Source organism: Solanum dulcamara, chromosome 11 (assembly GCF_947179165.1).
Source record: "Solanum dulcamara chromosome 11, daSolDulc1.2, whole genome shotgun sequence".
Lineage (NCBI taxonomy): Eukaryota > Viridiplantae > Streptophyta > Magnoliopsida > Solanales > Solanaceae > Solanum > Solanum dulcamara.
Window position 1 is genome coordinate 48856131 of NC_077247.1, and position 22122 is coordinate 48878252.

Below are 22122 nucleotides of genomic sequence, written 5' to 3' on the forward strand. Positions count from 1 at the left end.
TCCCAAGTCAAACTCTGGCGATCTATCAAAAAGAATGGAAAAAATATAATTCATGTTAATTGTGTGTTCCCAAATAATGCAGAAACGATTTAGAGGATTACAAGAACATGACAAAAATGAGACTACAGCTGATTAACATGTAAAAAACTTGAGCATGAGTATGAAACTGCTGCTTTGTTTGATGGGTGAGAATGTATTACAATCAATCGTCGTATGGGAGCCAGTAGTTCTCATCACTATCATATTCTTGAATGGCTACGTTACCTTTGTTGTTGCTTTTGCCAGTAGGTGTATTAGAATCAGGTGTTGAACCATTCTTCACAGCACGTGCTGAACTATCCTCCGTTGCCTTGTATAATAGCACTGGTCTCTTTTGGGGTTTAGTGGCTCTTTTCTCATAACATCTAATTTGCCTTTTAGATCAGTGACCTTTATCAAATACATTCTGTACTTGAGTTTAGCTCATCATTGTTCACGGTTACCTTGTCAATACATATGATGTCAAGAATTAACAACTTTGTGCTTAGCTATATCTTCCTCCCATCCTTTTCCTCCAAGATATAATCCCTCCTCACAAACAGCAGTGACCGGTGAGGCTCTTTAATGAATTCTTACGTTCCTTTGTTTGCTACTTCTGATGATGAGGGCATTTACTTTATATGAAAATTGATGCTATGTTTTTCTCCTCTTAGTATGATACTCCATTCTAGTATCATAAATTGTTCTCTCCAAATGAATATTCTTATGACACAACTCTTATTTCTTTTTTCCATGAGATTTACTTCCTTGTATGTTTGTTATTCTTGTAAATTGTGTACTCCTAGTTTGAACTTAAATTAGTTTCCACTTTCCGCCAGGTATCTGTTGCTGTAGGCATTGGGACCTGCTATGTTAAGGTGGATGACAATGGTAAGTATTAGTTTCTTTGACACTGATCTAATGCATTTTGATGTGCAGAAAGTTCTGCTCAATTTTATTATACTTCATCACCTGAAGTTGTACTTTCTTTTGAAGGATCTGGTGTCTCATAAGATGGACTGGTGCTGATGGGGAAAAGATATGGTAATCTTTTTGCAAAATGTTGGACTGACATCATCTTTTTTATTGTATTGATGCTGCTGTACATAATTTATTTTGCCTGACAACTATGATGTTCATAACTTGGAATGGGATTGGATGCATTACTCAACTGATAGGCTGTTTGACTGTTTGCGTTCATTAGTATCTTTTTATAGATGTTTTTTTATTTATTATTTTGTGGTTTTACTTGTAATTGGGAAAAGTGGTATGGCTGTACACAACACAAAATATTGATGCTTACATTTTGTTTTTGCCTTTATTGTAAGATGTTCATGTACATCCCGTTCCTGATGCTTCATTTACAATAAAATACTTTCTTGTGGAAGAGAGAGTTAATACATCAGATGGTGCAAAGCATTTCGGTATTATGCCATTGTGTAGTTCTGTCACTTTCTTTTCTCTTAAGCTACTTTTGGAAAACCTAGATAAGAATATAGTTGTTGTAGTATTCTCCTCATCTATTGCTATCCCATTCCCTGCTTCTCTTTTCAGATATACCTGTGAATTATGAGATCAGGAAAAAGAGTTGCAGGGCCCTGAGTTGCAAAGAGACACTTGAACTTCCTTCCCCGTAGCCAAAGAAACTGACTGGAGGGTGCACTGTCAGGAGAGAGATTCGATCTGCACAGAATATTCTGTGGGGAAGTTCTCCTGAAAAGCATGATCCTGAGTCCAGATTCCTCTGTCAGATCGAAATTTCAAGTCGGTCAATTGATTGTTCTCTTGCTCATTTCACAGTTGGTGTGAACTGGAAATCCAGAAACTCCATGCACCCCCTTTCATCTAAGTTTTTACCTACAGAGGATGATTTCCTGGATAACAAATTCAGTGCTTCAGCTAGCTCCAGTTATAAAACAGACTGCCTGTTAGGTTCCGGATGGGAGGAGTCTTAAACAATTGTAGCTGGCAGATCAACAGAGGATGCCTCATTTAGGGAGTCTCTTGAACTTGATAGCAGTTCAAATATGATGCATGAGAGAAGGAAACCATTTATTCGGAGCCGTTCTTTGCATAGAAGCCTGATACATGATGGATCATCTTTTGATAGTGATGAAGATATTTAAGTTTGAAAAAAGTAAATACAGACGTAAACAAAATCGCCTTGAAGATGATTATAGTGTTGAATTTGAAGTAGCTGATGATGTTAATCAGGTCTTAAATCATAGGTCTCCTAGAGGGAAAGAAATATATTTTAAGAAGTTCTCCAGGTGCAAACTCAGAGCAAGGCATTGCAGAGGTCAAAATTTCTGTCAGGAGATTCAGAAAAGTCTTCATTAACCAAAGACATTCTATATGAATACGATCATCTTATGGACTTCTTTAAACAGACAGCTGAAAATTATGGTTCTGGCCTACCATCTTTTAGTCATGAACCGTCTCCTCTGCCACCGGATTCTTTGCTTGAGACCAGGTTTAAAGATGTTAATCCTTACATTGCTGAAAGTGGGATTGAAACTTCTGTTAAACATGAAGTTGGTGTCACGTATACTTTTGGAAACATGGAACATAATCTCTTGGTTCCTGCCATAAATATGGGAAAAGAGGACTGCTTGATCCCAAATCCTGCAAAGTTTGATCTTGATTTTTATGCTTGTTCTAAAGAGGATATGGGCAGTATAGGGGCACTTGATGCGTGGGACGTTTATAGTTCTGGTTCTTCTGAATTCTATTATGACGGAGATGATTTGTCACATTTATATTCTTATGGTGAAGAAAATCTTAATAATTATATGACACCACGAGCTATGCTCTCCTCTAGGGTGGATGGGAACTCGGGTAAATGTATTGATGCTGGAAATCGAGGTAAAACAGATGAGCTTATAAGGAAGAAGAAGAGTAGAACCAGTCATTCAGCTCCTCCATTTTACCAAGGCAATAAGAAGTTCTTTGCCACGGGGGAGTCTTCAAGAACGGAAGCAGGAAATAACAATATTAAGACTGTTCATGATGTGCCACTCATGCCAGGTAATTTGTCCTTGAGTGCTTGTTTGTATTAATAATCTATGATGAAAGAAAATGTGTGCAACTAATTAATGTTCTTTTCCATCGTGCAGAAACTAGAGTTGTAAGGAGACTGCAGCATTCTGCAGAAGCTATCTGCTCGGACCTTCCACCCCAAGTTGTGGTGACGTTGTATTCTCTGATGAAAGGTCATGTTATCAACTTTCTTGGAAGGGTTAGGTCTCTTTCTGATATTATCTCAATCAAATATGTTAGTAACTCACACGACCTGATGTTTCTCTCTTCAGGCCAAGTGTGAAAATGAAACTAGTTAACATCTGGAATAACAAATTACAAGCTAAAGGGGAGTGCACAAGTACACGCAATGGGGAGTCAAAAGAAGGTAAACCATTCCTGCCATTTGTTCCTAACCTGAAAGCTGAATTTTTCTAGTGCATGTTTCAGTTAATTAGCTTCATTTCTTTCACCCACTTTTCAAGATTATCTTAGACTGCATTCTTATTAATCATGAAAGCATTAGAGATTACCATGTCTCTTTCTAAGCTTCCAAGGCCACATAGTCTCTTTCAGATTCCATCTTGTAATAGAATTGTTATGCCTGACATATTTTTATTTAAAATTTCAGAATTTGCACCAACAAAAACTCAAAGTTTCTTAATTCTGGGACATAATGGAGGGACTTCCGTCCAGAGATCACAGTTGAGCATCTTAAGGATCAGGATATTATACTCAATGTCACTTCTTGCGTCTTGCATTTTGTTGGTGATTCACTGGTTCCTGATACCATTGATAAAAACTACCTGGAGGTTGCCAAAGGTTCTGCAACAGGTTGATAAGAAGTTTATTCCGATTGTGGAGGGCACAACACTTGCTATAATTGATCAGGACTATTCTGGCCTCTGCATAGTCCATTATGGCCATTCTTGGTTTCTCATGAATTCCTTATAATGCATTTATTTTAAAAAAATGTTTCTCTTAGGGATGGTTTGGTTGGACTAATTAGTAAATTTAAATCAGCATAAACTTCTGCATAAATAGTATAATATTTGTTGGCCGCGTAAGAAAAAGTAATTTCCGCATAATTATGTAGCACTCAGTTATCTGCATTATATAGTCAATGATAATGATCTTTTGTTTGATTCTAGCATTTATCTTCATTGGACATTACGCTAATTTTAATGTTCTACAACATGCTGCATATGAGCGAATTTGTTTGGAAGAATTGCGTGAGAAGGTAATGATTATCTAAAAACTCATTGACTTGTTATTTCAACTTGGCTTCGGTAACAACAACAACATACCCAGTAAAATCCCACAAGTACTTGGAGTATGTAACTTATTGAATTATGTGGTCCTATCTGGACAAATGAGGACAACAACCTATCTTGATTCCGAGCAAGAATTGGTGCGTTGGTTTTGGTAATAGGTAACATTGAATTTGAGTCTTGTTGGGCTCTTTATAATAGGTAACATTGATTTTGAGTCTTTGACTATGCTTTTGCAGGTCATGCCTGAAATTGGTTACCAATTACTACACAACTATGCTGACCAAATTCAAAACTGGGGTTGGATCTGCAACATTCATTCACAAGCTTCAAGATCATTTACCAGGTAAGTTACTATCTTTGTTTAGCCTTTCATTACACAACCAGTCTGTGGAACTTAATAAAATTGCCATTTACCAGAATCCATTGCACTAAATTTTGCAACATTCATTAAAGTTGAACCTAAAGCTGAGCATGAAGTTGTATGTTTTGGTTAAAGCAGGAACTTAAATCTGATTATCAAGCAACCAGCATCTGTCACACTTCTTGCGGTGACATTCTCTAATACTTGTCTCTGTCATATTATTCATTCAAATGGTTTAAGTACATGTAAACCATTTGCAAATCAGTCTTTAGTATTATTGTATTGATTGTAGTTGTTAATAGATTTAAGAAGTCATGTTATCTATTAGGAAATAAGAATTGGGAATAAAGCTACGCTGAGTAGTATAAATACACAAAGGCTGGGGGAGATTGCTCACCTATATTCTTAAACCTTTTACTACACTTAATAGTTTATTCTCTTCAACATTCATATTCCTTCCTCTGAAGGATATATGCCTGTCTAAATGTGGAAAAAAAAAGCATGACAGGCACTTCTTCTCAGGTTAGTTATTCCATTCTGAGGTATCAATAGCACAGTTATCAGTTCTGTGCTCCATCTTGTTGAAAGCAAGAAGGATTTTTGAGGGTTTAAGCCTTTCAAGTGCCATTTGTGCGCATTGTCTCTTAAGGTTCATTTTATGTTTTAATTGGGTTAATTATAGAAAGTGAATTACGAATTGTAACTTCTAAGGTAAGAGCTTTTTTGTTCTAATACCATTCATTAGTAACAAGACAATGCTAGAGATTCTCTCTTTTTGAATTATAAGGCCTTGAAGCTTGAATAGCTTCCAACTTAATTTGGAAAACCATTCATGACACCATTCTTGTTTTAGGAAATACTCCACTAGCTAATAAGATTCTCTTGCATGTGTTTCATAAGAAAATGATTGTTTTCTTTATAATTCATGTTCTGTATATTTTGGTAGTTAATCTAAATAATGTGGATCTGTTGCTTCGTGTATTTTGGGAGTTAATCTAACTGATGTGGATCTGTTAGAATTTATTCAACAGGTTAGTCCATTGACGCTGACTAGCTCTCATATTTTACTCCTCCATTTAACTCTAATCTTACTCACGAATCTTGCTTAAATGTTGTGTTATGTTCTCTGAATAATGTATTTGCAATACACAACTTACTGATACTGATGTATATCAATAATGACCAGTGAAGCCCTGAATAACAAGGCTTGCAAGAGTAAGTAATTATTTAATTTATGGATCTGGAGCTATCATGATGCTCTCTCGCCTCCACTCACCCCCACATAAGAAAAGTGTAAGAACAGGGAACTAGAACCAAAAGTGATTAATGATATTTTTTTCGTTATTCCTGATGTCTTTGTTTTCATTTGTGTCGGAACAATAACTCCAATATTGGTAGAGTGGAACAGATACAAAGTTGTGTTGAAACTGCATTTGATGGTATGTTTAAGATGGTATGTTTAAGAGAGGAATTCCATATTAGTAATGACTGCAATATCTTTTCATTTGTTAGTGTGCTCATGGACGACCGACTATTGTCCCTCTTGTCAACTTGGGTGCTCTGCATGACTCATGAGCATACCTATTTTGGTTCTGCTTGCTACCTACCGGGCAATAATTTCGCGCTGAAGATATTCAGTCTGTTATCATCACATTGAAGGATAATCTAGATTTGAAGCATGGTACATCTATATACAGATTTAACAAATAAATGTATGTATTAAATATACATGTTTTGCTTTGCTATATCAATAGTTACATATTGAATAACTTGGATATTGATATTATATATTTAGGTTTTCGTAATCTTTTCTTTAGGATTTTTGGATATGCATATTTAACTTGGATATTGATGATATATTTAGCTTTATAATATATAGTATTTTGGATGTTGCATACTGTGTAGATGTTTTTTTTTGGTAAAAATAAACATATTATTAATACCAATGGACGTTATGTACATAATAAGACTGTTGGACAGACCCGAACACAATACTGCATCTCAGTCTACAAGTTATCCTTCTTCCACTAGGTTGTTACGTTTTAGGATAGAAATTCACTTAGCTAAATGTGATCGAAGTCGAGGCCTCGTAGATCCCCTGTTGTGCACTTCTTGGATAATTTTTCTTACTATACTTGTCCAGTGTTGTTGCTTTTGTTGGTAGATCCTCCCATTCCTTGCCAACCATGTATGATATACATACGCCGCTAAGGACATCCTATATAGTTCGGCCTGTGGGTTGTTGCTCTTAGCATGCCTGCTTGCCCATATTAGTTCCTCTCACCAAACTAGTGGTCTTCTATCTATGCCAAGCCAGTTAAGCACACTTTTCTATATTTGGCCAGTATAGTTACATTAAAACAGTTCGGTGTTGCATAAAGGACAATCTAGTGAAGTTTGTACTCCCCATTTGTGCAATTTATCCCTTGTTAATAGTCGACTATAAATTGTCAGTCTCATGATGAAAATTCATTTGGAGCGTCCATGGTTATTACAAACTAGTTTTCTCCGCTGAACTCTAGGAAAGTCACATCTGATTATTTGGTACATGTGTTTGATTGAGTAATGGTCTATTTGTTGGAGTTCATCTAGGGCTGTACAGGGCAAACCGATAAACCGCACCAAACCGACAAATCGAACCAAACCGGAAAAAAAACCCGACTAGTGGTTTGGTTTGATTTGGTTTGGTGTTCGGAAAAAAAACCCGACCATTATAGGGTTGGTTTGGTTTTAACTAAAAAAAGTCAAACCGAACCCAAACCGACCCGAGTATAGATATATTATTTTTAAATTATATTATACATAAAAATATTTATTAAAATATAATTTATAAATATTATTTTTAAGTTTCTTTCATAATTTCTGATTTTCTATCTAGATTTAGACTTGAGCCCAACTAATTAATATGTAAAACAGGCCCAAAAAAATGAAGATGAAGCCCAAAATCTTTTCAAAAGACCCAAAGGTCCAAAAGACCAAAACAATCAGATAAAGAGGAGAGCATATGCTCCTCTTTCACAACCCTAGCTTCCTTTCCATTTTTCTTCCCTCTCTCAACAATATTCGCCGACCCTCTTTTGCTTTCCTCTCAAATTAGCAACAATCAGTTCCTCTTGTTGTCTCTTTTATGAATGTTTATGTAGGTATATATCTCCTTCATCTTTTGTCTGCTCAGTTCTTTTGGTTCTTCGTTTAATCGGTCGAATTCATTTCCTTTTTTATGCATCTTCTGTATGTTTTCATATTTGAGGGAACTGAATTTGGAGGATTTTTGGTTCTTTGGAGGCGCTTATTTATTGGGGCCTAAAGCCATCAAATGTTTGGAGGCGCTTGTGTTAGGGTGGGGAGGCGAGTTATGGTGGATATCCATGGATTTCCATATGCTATGGTATACATAATATGGGTTGATACATATTTGATCAACTTCTGAAATGATCGGATAAGTCGAGCTTCAGAGACTGTTCTTTTGGTTTCTATTAATAGTTGTCCCCAGCTTTCTCGATTTGGGTTTTGTTAGTCAATTATTGTTGCTAAAGTTTGACATCAATATAGTTAGTTGCTAATTAAAATTCAATGTTGAAGTTAGGTTTCTTCTGCTATAAACTGTTATTTGCTGCTATAACTGTTCCTTGTGTGCTAGATGTTGATGTATGCAGCTCCTTGTTGCTTCCAAAGAAAAATTGGTCAGCTTCTTAGAGTAAATATGTGCCTGCACATAACAAATAAAAAAGCAAGGAGCTGTAGGGGGCTTGTGGTGCATGTTTGTTGCTGCAGGTATTTCAAAAGGGAAGTTGTCCTGGGTGGAGGGCTGATGTATTGGTGGAGTCCTAGCATGGCAGGGTGATGTCTCCATATTATTGCCTTCTATTTTCCAAGGTGTCCTAGATGCTATTGTGCCTACACATAGACCATTAACAAAATACAAGCATCCAACCAAACAGGATAACCAGAAATGGCCATGTGAGGTCCTCTTAGTTGAGGTGTTTGATTTGGTGGTTGTATCTGTGATGTCTTCTATGCAGTTGTTGTTAAGGCATGTTGATGTATCACTCCAGCAACCTGCAACAATACAACAAACAAACCCAAGCAAGAAAGGACTTGCACAATCTAGTAAAAAAGAAAGGACCTCAGATAGTGCTTTAGAGCCAGTTAGTTTTTTCCAAGTCGCTCGACTAACGTCTCCAATTACCCGTTTGAGTTGAAACTTCATGAGGTTTGCATATATATCCTTTTCTTTAGCCTTGCAAGATTTGAAGGCTTTTTACCCAAGTTTGAGGTTCCAAATAGCAAATTTCTCTCTCTTTAGGCTTAAGACAGCTGATTGTTTCAAGGTCGCTCGCCTAACGTCTCCAATTATCCGTTTGAGCTGAAACTTCTTGGGCCTTGTCAAAATAATATATACTGTAATCCTGCAAAGTTTGGATGCCTTGGTGTAGGTCCTCAGGTTGCAAAACACCCTGCATCTCTGACCCTGCTGTAGTTTGGTCATAGTCTGCTGTAGTTTGGTCATAGTCTGTTGTAAGTTTGGATGCCTTGGTGATGCCTTGTTTGAAATCTGGCATGATGAAACCTGCAGCATTCCTTATATACTAAGTTGTTATTGTGCTGTTACTCTATTTGTTGTGCTGCCTTATTATCTGTTGTAATATCTTAGAAATAGTTCCATTCATCTATGTTAGTTCTTAGTTGTATCTTAAACATCTATTACAAATTATAACCTTTTTTTTATTATATACAGAAATTGTCTCAATAATGGCTACGATCACCTTCTAAAGAATACAATTTTCACGACAGTTTAGAAGAAGTCCAGAACATCGAGCAAGTTGATGAAGGTATTGTTAATTGGTTTATTGTTTATTCTATAACTTTGACATTGCTTAGTACATTGTTAATTGGTTTATTGATTTATTCAAATCATAGTTTATTTGCATCTCTTGTACATAGATGCATCATAAGGAAAGCAGACAAATAGTTCCATACTGGTATAACTTTGCTATTGCCTTAGTGCTACTGCAGATAGTTCCATACTTTGCTACTGCCTTAGTGCTACTGCAAATAGTTCTATACTGGCACTACTTCATGATATTAGACTCTTGTTTTTCTGCACAATGACCAAACCTTGTTATTATTCTGAAGCTAAATTCATCAAATAATCAGCAGATTACTAAATAGGCTCCTACATGCTGCAGGCATCATACAGTTTTTGGTAAGTAAATTGCTTTTTCCCCGTAAGTTGGTCCTTTTAAACTTGAGAAACTTTGACAAAATATTGCACTGTCTACAATATATTCCTGTACCTAGTCAATCAATTAACTAATAAGTATTTTCGGTTTGCCTTGTACTTTAGACCTTAATGTGTTATTAAAGTGTTACAGATTTGTTTTTTTTTTCTTATTTTTGTTATTAATTTATTCATTTTTCTTGCAGAGTATCGAGACTCACCTTTGAAAATTAATTAGCCAATTTCATTCACGATGCACCATCTGTGTGAGAATTGGTATGTTAATTGATTACACTATTCTTTTACAAAAGTTAAAGACTTCTTCTACAAAAAGTTGTTTTGTAAAGCTCATTTTTTTTTAGTTATGAATTGGCTGGCATTTATTCATGATGCACCTTTGGAAACCTTTATATCTCCTCTAGAGCTATATTTGACTTAACTTTTTATTTTGCAGATAAGAAAATAGAACCAGATATGAAGATTGCTTCCAATATTATGTTTATTGAGTTTAATTGAGAGATGAAGCAACTTCAGTTGTAATAGTTTAGATGATTTAGAGTATACTCAAACTCTAAGGTGGATTTTTGTTTTTGTGACATCTAACATATCATTTTGTCTAAAGCTGTAGTTGCTTAATTTTATGGAAGAAACTATATTAGTTTTTATTTATGTGTGATTAAGTTAATTGGAAGAAGTGGTGAACATTTGGGTTCATTATGGCTATTTGACATTTTAGTTATATTATAAAGTTAAAACTTTGTTTTGCCTCCGTCTATAAAAAAACCCGAAAAACCCGAAAAACCCGAAAAATCCGAGAAAAATTAATATTGAAAAACCCGACTTGTATTGGTTTGGTTTGGTTTATAGATTTAATAACCCGACACAAATGGTTTGGTTTGGTTTGTAACAAATCCGAACCAACCCGGTATATGTACACCCCTAACTGTTCATCTTCTCGTATGCCCACCTGCTCTACATATTTGTGCATTTTGAATATCTTTTGCATTATCCATGAGGTCTGCCTTGGCTCTACATCCCATACCTTTGGATAGCATAGTTTATCCCAAGCTATTAAAGCTTTCTTGCTCGGCTCAGCACCATTGTGCAGATGTTACTTGATTGAACAAAAATTATCTTTTTAAGTCTTGGTTTTGCTTTTGTTGACTTTGACTTGGTTAAATAGAATTAAATGAAAAATAGACTTGATTAGAGTAATTAAAAACTTTGAGGTGTAAATTAATATTTCAAAATTTTTGAAAAGTTTTTCCTCCCTTAATTTGAATTTTTTTCCTTCATTATCTTTTTAATCTTTCTTTCTCTCTCCTTCTTTCTCTTTTCGGATTTCTCTCTCCCTCATCTTTCTTTTTCTCTCTTTTTTTTTCCTGATCTTTGTTGCCATCGTCATCACCGCCGACGTTCATCAATTTTCATTGCGCTCATTTTGTTAGCAATATGTATGTTGCAACAGATGACGCGGCAAATTCATAAGTTGTAAATCAATGTGTTGGGTGGAATGGTTAGAATCCCTCCATCCTCAATCAGATATTTCGAATTCTTCAACCTTAATGCATCAAAGAAATTTCCCACTTGATACGTAGCACTGATTAAAGAAAATAAAGCATCTAAAATTAATTTGCTTTCAAATATTTACTCAACAATTATGTATATCTTATCATCGTCACTCATTTTCAAGATATCTACAAAATCAATGCAAAATAAGTCAAATGTTATCAATATAATTTTCTGACGTAAAAAAATAATCAAACAGAAAAGAACAATCTGAGACCAAAAAAAAATGGATGTTTACCAGGAACACGTAATAAATATACATAGACTAACAATTCGAGATGGAACAAAATTGATCACATACACATTATTTTTTGGTAAGCATCAATTGTTCTTACTTTTACTTTAATGTTTGTTAACTTGATCACTTGTACTTCAATCTAAAACCTTATGATTCTCAACTCACTCATTGAACACTAGACTATATTCTTGAGTGCGCGAATGACTTTATTATCAGTCCACTACTTCCTTGTAATTTGTTGTTATTGTAACACCCCAAAAAAAATTCTACACCTAGACCCGAACCATTCTTCATATGCGTATAAGATCAAACTCGATGAATTCTAGTTGTATATATGAGTTAGGATCAATTCCTAAGTAATTGAAGTGTATTATATGTGTTTTAGGGTCATAAGGGATCTCTAACACCAAGTCAAGTCCAAAGAATTTCTATCGGCTATGTTTTCGTATGAGTCCGTATAAGGGTCAACTTCAAACGACCATATCTATTAGTATATAATGAATTAGGTAGACCTGACCCATCAAATTAAAGGTCTTTGAATCTTCTTTCCAACGCCACCAAGATTTCATTATTTGGAGTCTGGAGTAAAAATTTATGTCCTCTTAACTAGAAGGGTGCGGGCTAAGTCCGCGTCGTGGACTTGGTCAATCTTGCTCAAATTTTAATTTTGGAAAAAAAATGAACTGAAGGGGGACACTTTCGTGTCGCGGACCTGCTCCCAGTTAGTTCAGAATTTAGCAAAAATTTCCATTTTCAAGTAAGGGCAACTTGGACAATTCCCTGAACATATATAGACGAATTTGGACGCGTTTTGGGGTCATTTTTGCAGTCTTTTGCCTCCCCAAAACCCTAAACTTCATCTTCTTCTCTCTCAAATCATCTTCAACAAATTTTCTCTCAAACTCAAGGATTCAAGTTTCCCATTGAAGATCTGACATCAAGACTTCTCCAAATTCTTCTTCAAGTTCCTCTCTAAGGTATGTTAGTTTTCATCCATGGGTTCTTCCACCCATGGAGCCCAAATGTTTTCCTAACTTAGTATTTCAATTTTAAATGATGAAATCTTATGGGCTTTTACATGATGGTTCCAAATGCATAGATTATGGTATATTTGAAGTTTATTTACTCATATATATATATATATATATATATTGACTCTCAATATCAAGTGATGAGTTTTATGGGTTTTCATACTATGATTTCAAATATATAGATTCTTGAATATTTGAAGTTTATTTGCCTATATTGACTTATGTTGATTCTTATTTACATGAAATGGATGGTTTATCAAGGTTCTTATATGAAGGTTTGAAAGGTAGTTTTAAAGTGCATATATGGTGGTTGTTTTTAATATGTTTGATTTGATGCATTTATATCGCTCTCATGCACACAAGCATTCTTTAAATGTATTTGAAGGTCTTCATGAAATGAACCCACCTAGTTTCTTATGATAAAGCAAAGTTGAAATGAATCTTGTCTCCAAATGAATGTTTGACAATGTCTACAAATGAGTTTAAAGGCGCGTTTTGCAAATAAGTTTTGTGAATGATGATTCTATAATGTTCAAGTAATGCCCTAAAGATGTTTTATGAATAATGCTATGTGATGATAAAAGGTCTACACTCACATCACATGAGACAAAGGTAAGGAGCTATTCTATGATTTTGTTCTTATGAAGAGTGGACGGGTAGTAGATATGGCCCCTCCCACATGATGATTGAGTTTATGTTTTATGGTTTGTCTATTCCGTTGAGAGTTTACCTAGCACCGAGTGGACCTTGGGATAGGCATTCTCTCCCCATAGCAAAGGCAAGAGACCCATAGAAAGATCTCATTGTTTCATAACTACGTGCCACCATAGGATAAAGGATCACCCGTAGTAGAGGCTTGATTCCTTAGAGGATCACCCGTAGTTGAGGCTCGATCCTTCATGTAGCTTAGTGGATCCACTTAGGCATATAGGAGTCTACCTTGTCAAGTAGTCTCCTCCTTTCCTCCGATGTATGGGTAAACACTGGACTCCATGCTATGGCTCACATAGTTTATATTGGTTAACGGTCGCTCTCACAAAGTTACAAGGTCCTTCTCTCAATGTTTAAGGTATTTCTTACTATGACTACTAATATCTTTCATATGTCCATGATCTCTTATAAGGTTAAAGGTCCTATCTCACAAGTTATATGACATGAAGTAAGTGTTACTTTGAAGTTTTATGATATGCATTGACTAAGAATTTCTTATGTTTAAAGATTTCTTTTTATGCTATACTCATGCTCATTATAATTGATCATGCATCTTATAGCATATTGATTATGTTCTCTTGTTCATGCATATCTCACATATTTAGTACATTCAAAGTACTAACACATACTCTTTTGCCTACATGATATCACCATGTAGGGACCGATGTTCCTCCTCCTCCACGTGGTTAGTTGGATCGTTTGAAGGCCACTTTTGGTGAGTTCCCATTGTTTCGGGGACAATATTCCTCCCCTTTCTAGCTTATGTTATGTTGAGGCATTAAGGCACCTATTTTGGTACTTCGTTGTTAGTTTATTTGAGGGTGAGATAGGGACATGTCTTAGCCCCCACCAAGTCTATTAGTAGAGATATGTTTGGACATAAATGTATGATGATCTAAGGTTGATGATGACTCTTATTTTATGATGTTCTCCCTTAGTCCCGCTTTCCCCTTTTTCTTCCACTTGATATTTATTGTCATTACTAATGAAAGGCTAAATGAATGCTAAGAGGCTTGGGTGAGGTACCTCCGGATTTCTCATTCGCCGTGTCACGTCTAGGCCCTAGGCTTGGATCGTGACAGTTACACTACTAACAATGTAACACTTCCAGTATAGTAGTATATGGTTTGGAAAGGCATATTGAAGGTTTTCCACACCGACAGAATTACATCTATGTACCCTAATACTGTCTTCATGTACGATTGTAGTCAGTTAATGTCAATCAATACTGCTAGATTGTGACACATAGAATTGAAGAACAAGATAACTAAAAATTTATAAGCAACATTACGGAAGGTTTATGTGAGAAGAAGATACCTATATATAATTACACGTAAGTTCTATCGAACAATTATAAGAACTACGATGATTTATGAGAGTAAGTGTTGCGCTTCTAAAGCTTAACGTATACACATAAGAAATGTCATAAAAATTCCAACTACGAAGAAGAATATATAAGGTCATACAAGATTAGACAATAGCAAAAATAGAGATAAATCATAGTATTTGATAGACAATATATACCAGTAGCATGCCTGTACAAAACACTAGGTAAATTTTTTTTGCTTGATATGGTTTGATTTATATCCTATATATATATTGTCGCATCCAAATACACCTATCCATAAATGTGACATTATGGCAACTAAAAGTGTTAATAATGAACAAGACATACCTAAACTACATTGACAAAAGTTTATGTCAAAAATACCTACAATATTTTAGAGCCTAATGGAGCAAAAAATATTGACTCATATAATCGATTCAACTATTTAGATACTTGAGATGTAGTTCATTGATAGTTTCTCTGTTCACTTTTTATTTATCTATTATACTAAAACTAGATTTTTATTTTTTATTGTTCATTTTAGTATATCAAGATAAAAATGATTTATTTTTTCTATTTTACCTTTAATATTAACTACGAATCATTGCAAATCATTTCTCAAGTTCATTGAGATCATACACTAATTAATATGGATATTATAAAAACATATGCACTCCATTTTTTTTCTAAAGGAAGTGCAAAGTGTGGATAAGTAAAACTAGACGGAGGGAGTATTATGTGGCAATAAAAGGACATTAAAGAATTAGCATTTAATCTTGAATTTTCCACATGACAGTTATAATTTGTTTTCCTTTCTACTATTTTTTAAAGTTGTTACCCCCCTCTGTCGCTCTAACTTTTTCACGCTTATTCAGAATTATTATTTTTAATGTTAAGGATATAGTTGAAAATAATTATCAACTTAAATTATGAATTTGTATAGTGAAAATTATCTTGAGACATTTTTTGTAAGTTAAAGGGACAATTAAAATGGATGGAAGAAGTACTTCACTAAGTGTAACGACCTGTTCCGGTTGTAGGTATAGGCCAATGGGGAAGGAATCTGGGCAAGAAAACTAACTTCGGAAAATTTAGGCATAGGTCAGATTTGGACGAATTCTGAGTCAGGTGAGGTCTAGGATGACCTTGCTATAGGTGGGGGATCAAATCGGCAATCTAATTAAATTAACTGATAGCTAAGACGATATGGAGCCTTTACAGTTTTACAGAATCACATTTGGGTAAATAAAACTCCCGAAATTGGATTTGGTGTGAAGGGTATGATTTAAGACGTTTTGGGGAGAGGGTATGTTGTGAAAAGGGAGTGATGAGTATAAAATATTCACCTATTATATACTACTTAATATATTATTTTAAATGAAATACTTAAATTATTTTTCAAGTCTTCTATATTTATAACTTATTATGCAGAAGGAAAGAAAATTACAAAAAAAAAAATTACTAGATGATGACTAAAGGAAGCAACAAAAGAAGAGAATGCTCAATGGACAGAATCCCGGTGTGACACATCAGAGGAATTTTCAACTAAGCACTAAAATGGAATAGCAAGATGGAAGCAGGCAATTATTCTTCGACGCATCAAAAGCTCTTTCATTTGACGTACCTAAACACCTATCCTTTGATACAACGAGACTCCAAGTCTTCGACATGTAAGCATTCAATGAGCCATGTTTTTTTTATAAAAAGGATGCAACTTTGGCATTAAGAGAGGTGGGGAAGAAGAGGCCGACATACTACAAAAAAGCAAAAACAGCTCTCTCTGTTAAAAGTTGTTGTAGTTTCCTTGTCAGTATCTCTTATTATCCTTAGAATTAAGAAATATTTCATAAATTCTCTTTAGTTTAAACATCCCTCCATGGAGTAGATCTTTTTGTTGGGATAGTTGATGAAACTTGATATGTTTATAATATTAATCTCAGTTTTTGTTACATGCTTGACTGAAACCTTTTAAATTTCTATAATGTGTTAGAATGTTAGTTAGTTAGCCATTACGATCACATCTATCTATCTTGTACCTAAATTAATTTTGTAATTCTCACGAAGCAAAATTAATGTATAATATCTAATGAGTAACATAGTGGGGTGAGAGTAACTTCTAGTTATCTATTATTCCAAATTTTTAATCTTGCTTCCTTTAGTCCTAATTCTCACGAAGGGACTAATTCAACTAGTTTACTGATTTAAAGACTAATCGCAAGAGCTCCTTACATCTTTCAGCACAATTTATACAAGAAAAATATTTTGCTATACTTATCACTAGTCTTAAATCAATTAATTTACATAACCTCACGGAGTGTTATTAATTGATTTTCTCTTAGTGGACAAATATAATTATTTAACAATAAGTAATTATTCTTAAGTAAAGTACATATAAAACTGAGATCAAGTGGATTCATCTATTTCAGACTTTTAAATATAAAACTTTCCAAAGTGTGTATTCTGTGTAAGTGTTTAGTTCTGTTTATGTGATTTACAAGTTTAGAATCAAAAATCACCTTTTTATCAATTTGATTCTCTCAGATAGTAACTAAAATAATATAAATCTGTAGCATAGATTAACCAGTCTCTGTGGAACGATATCATAAACTATTCTATAATTTGACTGAGTACGAGTAACAAAATCTTATACACATTAGGCTTGTCAGGGAGACTTTGAGACTCTTTGTGAGCTCTCTGTCTCCGCCTATTCCGCCAGAGCAGGATTAGTGCAGCCAAGGCAGGGACGCCAGAGCAGGATGGTTCTGCTGTGGCAGGACAGAACGGGGCTTAAGTCGGAAAAAATTCAAGAGCGGTTTATTTCATTCTCACTTCGTTCTTAACAGACCAGAAGCGACTTAGGGCGATTTTCTACTGGTTTCCACCCCAAGTTGTGCCAAAGGTAAGTAATTTACTCCCTAAACTTGTAATTTGATTCCTAGAACCCATAATCTACAATGGATGATCATTGGGAAGAGGCCGCAACTAATGGTGGAAAGTAGCCCTAGAATGGGGGTTAGGATCATGGGTTTAGCCTAGGAGGGGAATTATGTTATAATTTATGTATTTAGACCAAGAACAAGCTGAACGAACCCGAAAAGGGAAAGCTCCTGCACTTTAGAGTTGTTGAAGCTCGAATTTGAGATAGGTGATGGTTTGTTTCCCATATATTATTCATGTACTTGCTAAATTACTCCATTATATGCATATGTGTATATGAATAGGGAAGCATGCTATGAATATGTGAAATGATTACTTACTGGCCTGACTTATGATGAACATGTTCTTGGTGATATAGTGGTTGACTATTGATTGTAATTGTGGTTGAATTGTATATTTGGATCGGGTGTCACCATTCGATACACTTGTGGATCGGGTGTCACGTACCGACACACATTTGGATCGAGTGTCACGTTTCGATACAAACGTTGCATCAGGTGTCACATTTCGATACATAAATATGTATTTGCAGGTCCCATGAGAGGACCTTAAGTGAAATTGCATGATATTGAGACTAATGAACTGTGATCTTGTTGAGTACTAATTAAGATGAAAATGGTTAAGTTTATTTTGTATATATGTGTCTACTATGTTGGGTTTACTTGTCTATGACTCGCTTACTGGCTAGCCGCTTGATCCTACCAGTACACTGTAGATTTTGTGTATTGATACTACACTTACTCAGTTTTGTTGAGTATAGGGCTTATTCAGCCGGTTGCGGAGAGACTTCGCCTAGGAGATCATTAATCGTCAGAGTTTGAGGGTGAGCCAGTTCTTTCAGGCTACCATGAGCTCTTCCACACTTTAGTCCTTTTTTCAGGATGATGATTCTTAAACATTGTTATTTATTATTTGTTGGGGTTGAACCCTCTTTCTTAGATGGATGTTTATTTAGAGTTTGGATACTTCGACTTTCAGTTTCTAGGATAATTTTTCTGTACGCTTGAGTTGTTAATTAGATTCTTGCTGAGTTTATAGGAACTCGGTTCTATTTCTCTATTTAAGCTGCTTCCACATTTTTTAATATATTTGTAAATGTTGTTATTTGGACTGTAATAATAGTTCTCCCTCTGGAGAATTAGTGTAGGTGTCAGTCACAGCAGATCGAGATCGTGACACTACGCACATGATCAACATAATAATGAAAAATCCATCCTATTATTGACTGATTGTCCACATTATTTACTTCTACTAAGTTGTGAAAATCCCTCATAATTTGATCATTTGGATTCATATGAAATTTATTTTCTCAATAACAAATACAGTTATTACTCTGCTTTTGGGGTCAACATGTCATTTAAAATTATCAACATGGAAAAACTCAATAATAAATGCTCAGAAACTAGTTAATAATAAGGGGAAGATCGATTTTATGATCTATTATAAATGTTCCTCTAATTCTCGTTATATGACTCTTATTGCAAGCTAGAGATTAGTTAAGAATAATATATATATATATATATATATATATATATATATATATATATATATATATATATATATAGGAGATAAACTAGTTAATAATAAGGGGAAGATCGATTTTATGATCTATTATAAATGTTCCTCTAATTCTCGTTATATGACTCTTATTGCAAGCTAGAGATTAGTTAATAATATATATATATATATATATATATATATATATATATATATGAGATCAATATGTGAAATCTTGTGCCAAAGCATATCTTGTTTTTGGTTCATTTATTAGATCATGTGAATTTTATATTGTAAAAAGTCTTTATTTATTAATTTTGAATGAATGAAACGCAGATACTTCATGTTAATTTAAATATCAAATTTGAAAGAATTAATAACAACATATCTCTAATTAAGTTTTATTTGCCTCTTATATTGTTTTCAAATTTTGCATTTAATTATAATCTGATTTTTTGGCTCCAAGTCAAAATAAACGCCATAATTTTCATAATCTATAACTATAGATTGCTTTATAAATGAAATCTTGATTATATTTTTAGTTTTTAATTTTTTTTTGCTTTATACAGATAAGAAGTACATTAAGATAACTTGTTAGGTGCATTTAAAATCTCTGAAACATCTCTACAATTTTCACTCTATAAATACATAGGTTTCTCGCATTGTCTTTTCACATCTTGTCTTAATATTTTCTTCTTAATTTATATATTTACATCTTATCTTGGTATTACTCTTTCTAAAAAAAAATTAAAAAATATTAGTGATGAAAGCTTCAGGATCCAAAATAGAGCGAGTTTTAGTGTCATCGGATAGAAAAAGATTTAAAAGAAATGATGATGATAAGTCCAACACCAATTCTATTATTTATCTTCCTAATGAAATTGTTGATAGAATTTTCACTTTCTTACCTATCAAACATGCTATTTCTTCATCTCTTGTTGCTAAACCATTTTTAACTTCATGGTTATATGCTCGTCATCTTTGTTTTGATAGAGCTTTTAGGCTAAATTGCTCCAAAAGAGGTAGAGATGAAATTCCAATTATTAATAATATCGTAAGTAATCATTTAGGCGAAAAAATTCATAGCTTTCATATTTATATTCACGATCCAACAAGATACTCACTTTTATTCTTAGCATGGACTCGATATGTTGCATCAAAGGGTCTAGAAGAGCTCGTGGTACATACAATTGAACCTAATGTTGATTTTTTTCACCGTCTACATGCTGCTTTCATCGATGTTGAAACTCTCCGTGTTTTAAAATTAATTTGTTGTGCGTTGTATCTACCGTCAGAATTTAAAGGTTTACGATTCTTGAAATCTCTTAGTCTAACTAAGGTTCGCTTCGTACCTTATTTTATTAAAAGATTATTTTCATGTTGTGTGGTTCTTGAATCTCTGGATTTGAAGGCTTGTTTTTTTATTGGTGAACTTACCATCAAAGGTTCAAATAAGTTTCAGACATTGTTGATTAAGGGCTGCAGAAACATAATTTTGATCACTATTGATAATCCGAGTATTACCACATTTCATTATAGTGGTGAGATTAACAAAATCAAATTTGTGCATCCAACAAGATTAAAAGATGTGATTTTAAATTTTGGTGCCACAAAGGGATTTCAACATCTAAGTGAAATGGATGATTTGATTGAAGTCTTGAGAAATGTTCAGTCTCTCTCATTTAACCATACTCTTCTCGAGGTAAAATTAATAATTTTTTTAATTATTATTATTTAATTTATATGCATTAATTTTTTTTATTCTTTAATGTAGGGGTTCTGTCCAAGATATGTTGAATTTGAATACAAAAATTTGGAGTACCATTTTCTGAATTTGAAGGAACTTCAATTGGTGAGACGTGGATTGAGTTTCGTCAATCCTTGGGATATTCTTTGTTTTGTCAAGAACTGTCCCCAAATTCAGAGACTCTTTCTTGATGTAAGTATATTAATTAGGACCTTTTAAACTTTTTCTAGTTATTTATTGATACTTGATTTATTTATTTATTTATTTTGTCTCTGTGAATTTTATATTTATTGCTACTTTATAAATCACGAAAGAAATTTCACTTTACATAATCAAACTTCACTCATTTTTTCAACATGAAAATAAATTCTTCATGACATTTTTAGTCAGAAGAACCAACGTTATGAAAATTGAAAACAACAACAAAAGAATATATATATTTATTTATTTATTTATTTTAATAACTTGTATTTGTGAAATAATCAATAAAATTATGCAGTTTGGCAATCATGCAATGGAAGCTGGAAGCTATTGGAATCTAGTGGCAAAGGAAAACTTTGACAAGTGCCAAATAGATTTTCCACATCTCAAGCTATTGAAAGTGAAAGGATTCAAGAAACTTGATCTTGAAAAGAAATTAGTGGATTCTTTCTTGATTAACGCAAGATTTTTGGAGTCTGTGATTATAGTTGAATCAAAGAATAATTGTCATGAAATTAAACTTAGTGATTTCATTACAGTTTCAAAGATAGCTACTATTTCTATCTTTGGTCATCACAAGGATAAAAGTCGTGTCTTTCCTAAGCATGGAGTCCTGTGAATGCAACATATTATTAAAAAATCTTTTTCAGGATATTTTTTTCATATTCAGGAATGCATCCAAAAAGAATGTTGTATTTTTTTTGTTTTGGAAAATTGATGGAGCAGTACTGTAATTGTGTCGAGTATATATATGATGGAGATAGTAATGGATATTATTCTTGTTGTAATGAGAAAAGTTCCCTTAGCCCGGCCTGGTGAGATCAGATTTCTAGAACAAAGTGAAGTGATAGGAAGAGAAGACTGCTGGCAGGAAATCCCTATTCACGAAAGCCCCTTGTTAAGGTTAAGGGGAAAACGAAGAGTTGTACTGGGTGGTTTCAAGTTGAATTTCATATATGAACTTTTGTTGTT

At 34.0% G+C, this 22122-nt stretch overlaps 2 protein-coding genes and 1 long non-coding RNA gene across 3 annotated transcripts; all 3 read left to right on the forward strand.

Annotated features, from left to right (window-relative positions):
* Positions 1-2282: 2282 nt before the first annotated feature.
* Positions 2283-6527, forward strand: LOC129873027 (uncharacterized). Its single transcript, XM_055948017.1, has 6 exons — positions 2283-3045; positions 3135-3256; positions 3330-3424; positions 3668-4468; positions 4547-4653; positions 6184-6527. The coding sequence occupies exons 1-3, from the start codon at positions 2391-2393 to the stop codon at positions 3354-3356; spliced, it is 804 nt and encodes a 267-aa protein (XP_055803992.1). The 5' UTR covers positions 2283-2390; the 3' UTR covers positions 3357-3424; positions 3668-4468; positions 4547-4653; positions 6184-6527.
* Positions 6528-9422: 2895 nt separating this feature from the next.
* Positions 9423-10367, forward strand: LOC129874559 (uncharacterized). Its single transcript, XR_008762926.1, has 3 exons — positions 9423-9503; positions 10099-10168; positions 10347-10367. It is a non-coding gene; the product is annotated as an uncharacterized LOC129874559 (long non-coding RNA).
* Positions 10368-19965: 9598 nt separating this feature from the next.
* LOC129872675 (putative FBD-associated F-box protein At1g61330) lies at positions 19966-21799 on the forward strand. The gene is made up of 3 exons (XM_055947604.1): positions 19966-20904; positions 20977-21141; positions 21449-21799. Exons 1-3 carry the CDS (start codon positions 19966-19968, stop codon positions 21767-21769), a joined length of 1425 nt encoding a protein of 474 aa, XP_055803579.1. The 3' UTR covers positions 21770-21799.
* The last annotated feature ends 323 nt before the right edge of the window (positions 21800-22122 follow it).

Excerpts from the sequence above, each read along its gene's own strand:
- LOC129873027 (XM_055948017.1), top strand. The coding sequence starts at position 2,391 with ATGGACTTCTTTAAACAGACAGCTGAAAATTATGGTTCTGGCCTACCA. Across the intron at positions 3,046-3,134 it reads TGATGTGCCACTCATGCCAG|AAACTAGAGTTGTAAGGAGA; the intron begins GTAATTTGTCCT and ends TCCATCGTGCAG. Across the intron at positions 3,257-3,329 it reads TTATCAACTTTCTTGGAAGG|GCCAAGTGTGAAAATGAAAC; the intron begins GTTAGGTCTCTT and ends TTCTCTCTTCAG.
- LOC129872675 (XM_055947604.1), top strand. The coding sequence starts at position 19,966 with ATGAAAGCTTCAGGATCCAAAATAGAGCGAGTTTTAGTGTCATCGGAT. Across the intron at positions 20,905-20,976 it reads TTAACCATACTCTTCTCGAG|GGGTTCTGTCCAAGATATGT; the intron begins GTAAAATTAATA and ends TCTTTAATGTAG. Across the intron at positions 21,142-21,448 it reads TTCAGAGACTCTTTCTTGAT|TTTGGCAATCATGCAATGGA; the intron begins GTAAGTATATTA and ends AAAATTATGCAG.